The 9,169-nt window shown below is 41.5% G+C and overlaps 1 protein-coding gene across 2 annotated transcripts in view; it reads right to left on the bottom strand.

The window, feature by feature from the left end:
* Positions 1-2,101: 2,101 nt before the first annotated feature.
* ldb2a (LIM domain binding 2a) overlaps positions 2,102-9,169 on the bottom strand; it is a 74,988-nt gene continuing 67,920 nt past the window's right edge. For both annotated transcript variants that reach the window (XM_053429598.1, XM_053429599.1), the window contains exon 8: positions 2,102-4,120. In XM_053429598.1, coding sequence (XP_053285573.1) covers positions 3,890-4,120 — 231 coding nt within the window. In that variant the 3' untranslated portion in view covers positions 2,102-3,889. The remainder of the gene's footprint in view (positions 4,121-9,169) is intronic.

The raw sequence follows: 9,169 nt of genomic DNA, 5'->3' as shown, positions 1-9,169 counted from the left end.
CCGCCGCGTCGCTTCGTGTTACGTCATCGCGGCGTCAGTCACAGGTAAACAACGTCAACAGCGTAAATAGCGTCACGTGTCAGCGCGTTGGGTTTAAAATGATCATTAGAAAATGATTAATAGATAAAAAAGTAAAAATAAAAATCTAAATATAATTTGGTTTAATAATAAACAGCTTAAATACATTTAACAGTTTCATAAAGATAAAACTAAAATAATCACTCACAGATGTTAATCAACAGAAATAGAAAAAATGAATAAAGAGTCACTGGTTTATTCAAATTGAGAAAATAGTTAATGTTCAAAAGGATTTTTTTTGAAGATATATCAAAATGTAATCGTTTATAAAATAATAAATAATAATCACCAATTATTATTTCAAACAAATAAATACTCGACTGTGTTGAAGGAAATATATACATTTTTTAAATAAAGATTGGAAAATTGTTTAAAACATAAATATGAATTTTTATTGGTGTTGACAAATCAGCAAGAGTTTGTGATATATATTTAAAATATTTGTTTAATAACTGAAAATAAAAAAATCACGATCTTCAGGGGTTTAATTATAAATCTAAAGTTACTTTCAAATACTTGCATACAAATTATAATTTCTTTATTATTATTATGTATACAGCCAAATCTATATTTCGGCAGAAAGGCCTAATTTCAAGCCATAATTATAACAATATTAATAATAATAAACATTGTTGTTTGCTTTGCAGTGAAACTGAACCGGTCACAAATAAATTAAGCTTTTCAAAAAATTATTTGATTTTCAAAGTTTTTTTTTTTGTTTGAATTTTTCTCTGTAACACGATGATGTACAGTCAGTGAAAAGTTTGAATGTTGTTGCAGTACCATCGTTTCCACTGGGTATCGCCAAAGTTCCATCAAACCGCCCTGGATCTAAATTCTACCCAACAACAGCACAGAGGATGAAGATGAGGAGTATGTGCAGAACTTTGCAGAGGAGGACTGAATCCATACGTAAGTTCATGTTCCAGCTTTAAATAATCACTCATCTAACTTTCTGGTTGAAGCAGACTCCGACATGTCGAGGGAAAAACACAGAGACAAGAGTTTTATCACATCTAGTGTCAACATTTCATTTTCAAAATCAGCATTGTTAAACCAACATTGACATTAACCTGCTTAATTAGCCGGTGAACAGATGCTGTGTTCTGAATAAGGGCGACATATTAAAGATTAAAATCCACACTGAGATGCTTTGTATTGTGATGTTACTAACATTTCCCAGAATGCTTTTCATACGTTGTGAGGTGTCGAGAGGAAGAAGCATTATTCAATCAAAGATGAATGTGAGTGCATATAAATGGAAACAGGGAGTAAGTCAGTATTTGAATACTTTACATGATCAGTTTGAAAACTGGCTGCAATGCATTCTGGTATTTTGAGGCTTCTTTGGTTGTAAAGAACCACAAACTTTGGGAAAAAATATGTTTTGCGTCTTTGTTCTGAGCAACGTCAGAATCTACCTTTGATTTTTGCAGAATCGTTTTTCGCTTATTAACATAATAAAGATGTGATTTCCAATAGTTTTCTTCCACCTGCATAAACAGTAACCAGAGGAGAAAACAGCGTTAGTCCAGACGTGTGGTTTTCTAGATAGATGTCATTCTGGGGATGAAACTGTGAAACCAACCAGCATGACATCTCCCTGACATCTGACAGAAAAACATCTCATCACTTTCCACGAGTCCACTTCTTCGTTTTTTTTCTGGAGCTTTCAGTCGTGCTGTAGACATCCAGTTGCCATGGAAATATAGATTGAAGATTTTCCTGAACACCTCAAGGACTTTTCACGCAGGTTGGACGAGACAAAAAAAAGAAGAAGACAGTTTTTCACGACAACAGGGCAACTTCATCTGCGGAGGAAGGTCGGTGGGTTTTGATTGAAAGCTCTGAAAAGCCTCTAAGTAGACCCTTTGTCTGTCGAACCTGTGTTTCCAAGGTTAAGAACGAACTTTCCATTGACTCTTCACACAATCACAGTGAATCGATGACAGGGAATATCAAGAAGAGACAGAAAAAGAGTCGACCACATGCAGACTCGGTGCACGTGGCCAAATCGTGTAGCTCCTTTTGTAAGCACGGTTTATTGGCACACATAATGGTAAAGCATACATACCAGACATCAGATATGACACTGAACACCTCTGCTATATAATGTACAAATGGTGTCTAATAATACTAGGCTCAAACATATTTAGAAATGTGTTAGCTTCCTTACAAATGCACAAATAAATACCCATAAGATCCAATTGTATAAAGACGTCCGCTGTTGCCCTTCTTGCCCATTTTTCAAAGAAAAGTCCAACAAAAGAGATCAGGGATATAGTATCAATTCAATTCAAAGATTAAAGAACAAATCGTGGACACAAAACACGGGGGGGGGGCAGTTCTGTGGGGTGGATGGGACTTGACCTGGGCGCTGTTTTTAAAATGTAAAATTCTTCACTTATGTCACAGAATAAACAAGAAAACATGAATGTGTGACTGTGTGGTCGTTTAGTAAATTTGTGGCTTTGGTTCTGCACTAGCTAAAGAGGAACAGGGGGGGAGGGGGAGGGGGGGGACATTTAAGAGTTTTCCTTCTTTTTTTTGGACAGAGGCAAACCAGCGTCCATCCAAACCACCCAACAGAAATCTGAATCCTCCTGTACAAAAACAAAAACAGCTGCCATATCCAAACTGGTTTCAGGGGGCTGATTTACAGTGGACGAGAGAGACTCCACTTCTATTTACAGAGCTACAAACCATTGTAACAGTGTTCCCAAACTGATGAACCCAAAAAAAGGAAAATCAGACTGATGCATTCTTTTGAAAGTACATATATATATAAACAAAATAAAAATACTATAAAATCATGCAGGAAAAAGGCTTTAGTATCAGTTTGGGAGTTGGTCGTTAAAGGGAACCAAGTCCAATTTTGGAGGAGGGGGGGGGGGGGGGGGGGAGAGAGAGAGAGAGAGAGAGAGAGAGACAAAAATAAAAAAAATCAACATTAATGCATCAACGCGTGTCGGCAAAGTTCACATACTGATCGGCAAAAATTACAACGTGATTGCAAAGGATTCTGAGAGAAGCAAAAAATACCAATAGACTACGAACACAATCAAACTGGTTTGCATGAAATCACAATCTGTGACGACCGCAGCAGAGTGGAGACGAAACAATCCCGGGACGTGAGAACTTTTTTTTATTTCCTCTTAATTGGAAATGGAAATAAACAGCAGCAGCCGAAACAAACCAAACAGCCGCGTGGATTTCTCAATGATAAAAAGCTCATTTGCCTCAGACAGTGTTTGGCTCGTGGTGAGAGACGCCTCCATCGGCTCTGGTTAAAAAACACCTTCTTCACGTTGAGCTCTCTATGTCTTCTTCTTTTTTTTTTTTATTGTTGAGACATTTTGTTTGTTGTTCTTTACTCCTCTTCTTTTCTTTTCACTGTCTATTGACGGCGTGATGACTTGCGACCTGCGGGTCAACCAATCACAGCCGGGGTATTCCACTAGACGAGAGGCTTGGAGCGGGAGGGTGGGGGGGGATTTGATCTGGAATTTTCCACTGCATTCTCGAGAAACAAAATGTATTTTTTGATATTTTTGAGTTTCTCTGTATGCATTTCATTGTCTGTGGACTCTGCTGTGAAACGCTGCCAGTTCTCCGTGCGCTCACAGATGTTTCTGTGATTCATAGAAGAAGAAAATATCCGGGATGGACAGATTTTTGAGTTCCCAGACAGGGCGGGGAGGGTTGGGGGTTTGATTCTGTAAAACGTTGTGAGGCGTGTAGAAGCACTGCCCAAAGGGGAAAGGGGGAGGAGGTTTAAAAAGTCCATCTGTTGCTTTCTTCTTCTGTGGTTTTACTGGGAGGGCTGCGGCGCCGTGCTCTCGGGCTTGCTGTCCTGGGAGGCGGGGGGTTTGCTGCCCCAGGGGCCGTTGTTGCCGAGAGCCGGGGAGCCGTTGAAGTCGTCCTCGTCGTCCAGGCCGTTGGTGGCATCGTACTGCGTGTTCTCCAGACGGGTGATCAGACGCTCATCCTCGTCCCCGAACTCCCCGCCCATCAGGGTCGGCTCGCCCACCACCATCACGTCCTGCAGAGAGAGAGAGAGGCCGACAACAAGTTGAACAAGAGGGAAAACAGGAGAACGTATTATGTCGTTTAAAGCTGCTTCCTTTCTTTACAAATGTAGTTGAGCTACTTAAAAGCTCACATTGTACTAATGAATTACGTTCTCGTGATATTTGAATGTTGGCTTTTACATGGTGTGAATCACCTTTGCAGTGGAAAGAAGCTGAGTTACCTAAAATCTGTAGTTTGTCCAGTGGAGTTTTTAATGGAATTCTCAACAAAACAAAGGGCTTCTCACAAGTGAAATCAGTGATGGCCCATTCGTGAGTGGGAAACTGTATTTACTTGATTAACTTTTTGTATTACTTTATTGTAAAAGTGACTTTTATAAGTGGTAAATAAACCTGATTTGACTTTTATAAGTATAATGTATACCCATTTATAAATATCTACACTTTTTACGTATTTAGCAACAAGTACAAAAAGGAAGATTTGTCATTACATTTGTGTCGTGAATTTAATCAATCAGCTTTTAAAATAGAGACATAACAAGTAATACTAAAGATATTTAACAATTCTCGCCTCCTGACTCAGATCTATGTGTGTTTACCATTCCGTTTCCCAGCTGTATGAGGGACGGTCCAAAACCCCCACAAAGAGGGGGGCAGGACATTTCCCTGCATCGACACGGACCCCCTGCTCATGGTGAAACAACACTAGGAGTGTGTGTGTGTGTGTGTGTGTGTGTGTGTGTGTGTGCACATCTCGGCGTGTTTGTGTATTTATAGGTGAATCCGTTGAACCCGACCGTGTGGTGGGTCGACCCCTCTGGAAGCGCTGTGTGCAAATGAAACCTTCCTGAATACAGTGGATTCCCCCGGCACCCAGTACCCCCCCCCCCCCCCCCCCCCCCAACCCCCAATCGATACTCATCATGTAAGACATATTTCACAGAGATGGTCGTCTCACAGCGGGTCAAGGAAGGAGAGGAGAGAGATTTATCCATTATCCACTGATATCTGTGGCATGAAGGATTCCCCGACAATTCCTCCGAGACGCAGAAACAAGACAAGAAGCTCGTGGAGATAAATTCCTTCACATTTCATTCACAAAGCGATTCTGTTGATAAACACACACCGGAGAGTAATCTGTGAATTCTAGTATTTGTCAATCGGCTCTGAATCATGGCCGGATTTCTGTGTTTACATCAATCTCATCTTCCTGTGACTGACTAAGCATCTCCCTGCTGGCGAGCCCCCGGCGCCACCCACCGCAGCCCCGGGAAGAAGCTGTACAGTTAAATGGAGCGCATGCTTCACTGGTCATGTGTGTCAACGCTGCCTGGCTCGGGAGATCTCGCTCGCCTATACCATCTCCTCTACAACACACACACATAGACACACACACACAAACATGCACTGACAGGCAGGCACACAAACCCAGATAAGTTTACTGTACAATCGCACCTTAGCACACAAACACGCACTTGCACACAAACGCAGGCAAAAGCACTCGAATGCACACAGGGATTAAGACTCAACACAACGATCACAAGCCTCAAGACGCTGAGTCTCACACGCGAAACCCAAGATCTGTACACAAAAATCACACAGAACAAACACGCATGATCACATCCAGCAGGCGTTGATGTAAACATACAAACAAGACAACTTCACACACAAACACACACGCCCCCCCACCCCCACGCTGCAGCACACAAACACACACACTTTGAAGAAGACCACCAATGGGGAGAAGCGGTTTATTTATTCGAGCCGTCCCCGAAGCCCCCCTAGCGACCACTTCTCCACCCCACTATGCCTTAATCAGGCTAATTAATTTAGGTGAGCTTTTCAACTAAATGACAATATCCACACTGATTTGTCAATTTGCATAGCTAATTAAGTCATTAGCTAAAAACGTACTGATTGCCAACAAGCCTTGCATTCGCCATCTGTTCCTGTGAGGAGGCCTGTCAACCCACCTCTGGCCAATTTTGAGTCCACAAAAAAAAAAAACGTCTCTCTGACAATCACAGCTGGCGGTTAGCCCGGGACCGGGGTGCGCTAATTGTCAGCTAATTAACACTGTCTACTCGTCTACTCATCTCGTTAAGAGTTAGCCTCTGCGCTAGCTAAGCGGCGCGGCTATGAATGGGCCAACGCGGCGATGATGAACGCCTCCATTCACTGCTGTGTCATTAGCGTTAGCCTGGAGGACATATCTGCTCCTCGGGGGCCTCTGAGGCAACAAGTGGGAATATTAACACAATGTGGCGGGAAAGGAGACAGAGCAGCTTGTGCAGCACAGACAAAAATGACTGGATTAGAATTTAGGTGATAAAAAAGTATATTTTTGCCAACTAGCCTGATGCACATCAACGTTTTCAACATCCCTTCATCTATTCCTTATTTAAATAAATAATTAATTCCTCTTCTAGTTAGTTGTGTTATTTTGTTTTCTGACTTCATGCTAACATCTTCTTCATGCTCCTGCTGTCTGTTTGTACGTCTGTCTCCTAAGTCATTCTTCTTTCTGTTGATCTGTTTGTTTCTTGTCACTCAATTTCACCAATAAAAACAAAAAAGAGGAAAATGCCCCCCAAAAAAAGATTTGGAATAATCTCATGTTTTTTTTTTGTGAACATACATCAAAACCTTTGAGAAGACAACATTCAACAATGTGTCGATCCACTAGTGTGTTTGTTTGGTAAAGAAGGAATCAACTCATACAACAGCTTGTTCGCTGATGTGTTTTTTAATAGTTTTTAGATGGAAATTGAGATCGTTAATAATATATATTAAGTTTTGGAGGCTTACACAATATTTCTTTGTGAATTATTCAGTTGTCAGATTTAGTCTTTTTTATTGTTTTCATCAAGAATAAGCCATATTCTTTAAGGTCTATGATACTCAATACATTAAAGCTTCAAATGCAAGCTGTGCTCGCTTAAAAGAGAAATTCTGTCACCTTGGAAATGAAATCACTTAGAAACATGGCACAGTTCTAAAGTTCACAGAAACATATTAAACATGAATAGGACTTATATCTTTGCCAATTAATAGTAAAATCCGAAACTTTGGGTTGTGTAACTATTTTACACCGGTGTCATGTGATCGCTGTAGAAGAACTACATGAACACAAAAGTTTTAATGTTGAGCTCCTCAGACAAAATACACCAAAGTTTGAACTTGAGCAAAAGAAGAGTTGTCAAAAAAGTTGAGGAACAGAAAGAACTAAACAGAATATTCAATGCAAGTCTTTTTACTTGTAATGGATTACTTCTTACACTGTGGTATTGCTACTTGCACTCAAGTACACAATCAGAGTACTTCTTCAACCTCAGTTAACTCACAACATTCAAATGAGAATCAACACACGTTAAAACACTCAATCTGAGCCACTGGAGGTCACTGTTGATCATTTTATAAACGCCCCGCGCCTCCCTCACCCACACCTCCTCTCCTCCAGCCACTGGTAGCCCCCCCACCCCCCATCCTCCTACCACCACCCCCCCCACCCCTTTCCCCTTGTGAGGGTCCACTCCTTATTGTCATTGGGCTCACGTAGGCTTGTGCTGAGCCACAAACGAACAACTTCTCAGACAAAGACAGCAGGCATGCAACATATGTAACCAGCATGTTAGCAGCCACACGGCTGCCAGTCTTTAAGAGGCGTGTGAATGCAAGTAGCATGAATGTGTGTGTGTGTCTGTCTGTGTGTGTGCATGTTGGGGTGGATGGGTGGGTGGGGGTGGAGGGAGGGAGGAGCGTTGATGGAGTATACTTTGTGCATGTGAAGGAGGGCCGGGGGTGGAGGGTATATACAGATATCAGTGATAATGAGAGCTGGATCAGAGCCAGACTGCCTTCTAGAGAGAACACAATTGCACATGCCGCGAGTGAGTGTGTGTGTGTTTGTGTGTTTGTGTGTATGTGTGAGTGTGTGTGTGGTAGAATCTACATTATGTGTTAGATGGAGAGAAGCAGATACATGAAGAGAGTGAGGGCAGCAAATCTCAAAAGATGACAGGACAGTTAACTGCGGGACAGAATATAGAGGGACAGGACAATATATGTGTGTTTGTGTGTGTGTGTTTGTGTGTGTGTGTGTGTGTGTGTTTGCATAGGCGTGTGTTCTTTATACTGCTCGAAAACGTGAGGTAAATTATGTTTTCTAGCCGTGAGAGTGCAAAAGTGGAGAAGAACAACCTGTACCAGAGGAAGAAGTCCAATCCAATTATAAAGGGACAGATCCTAATGGTGTCCCCATAGCCTACGACTGGAAAACTCATAGAAATATTAGAAAATCAGACGACAACATGTGGTTTCTATTGTTAAGTTTAGGCTCACGAAGAACTTGACGTCTTAAGTCAAAACATATACTGACGTTTCATTTACTGTACTTGTGTTGTTTTTTGTTTTACTTCACACAAACGTCATAAACCTTAAAGGATAAAGTGTTTTGTATTATTCACGCACTCACGCACACTCACGCACCTTTTCCCCGATCCCAAAGTGCTTCAAACCGTAATCACACACTTCATTTCTGGGAGACAGGCTTGCTTTACTCAACCCGGAGTGTGAGTGTAGAAAAGCATTAGCACCCTTAAATATCCCATTAAGCAGAATTAGTCACATTAACGCCGAGCAGCGACCCTTTAACGTCATGTTTGGATTCAACACACTTTCTAACGCAGATGGAGCGACGTGCAGCGAGTGGGCGCAGGAGACATAAGTCAATTGGATGCAGTAGTGTAAATATAATACAGTATGTGTATAATGAACGGCAGCGTTTGGAATAAACTCAGCAGCTGCGGACGAATCCTCGGGGGGGAAACGTGGTGCAACACTCGGCTGTTTAAGAGGCTGTTTAACCTCAGACTGTGTCAAGTGGCCTGTTATGGAGTCATGGAGGAAAATCACACATTCATATTCAGAAACACAAGACACAGAGACTTTTAAGGACAGATGTCTTTAAGTTTCTTGAGCAGAGGGAAAATGACTAGATAGAATATAACTGATCGATATTGGTTTGTTGTGTCTGTTGGTCTGTCTGTCAGCAGGGTGAG

Source organism: Pleuronectes platessa, chromosome 8, assembly GCF_947347685.1.
Source record: "Pleuronectes platessa chromosome 8, fPlePla1.1, whole genome shotgun sequence".
NCBI classification, from domain to species: domain Eukaryota; kingdom Metazoa; phylum Chordata; class Actinopteri; order Pleuronectiformes; family Pleuronectidae; genus Pleuronectes; species Pleuronectes platessa.
The sequence above is the reverse complement of the archived record's forward strand: the minus strand, read 5'-3'. Positions and strand labels throughout refer to the sequence as shown.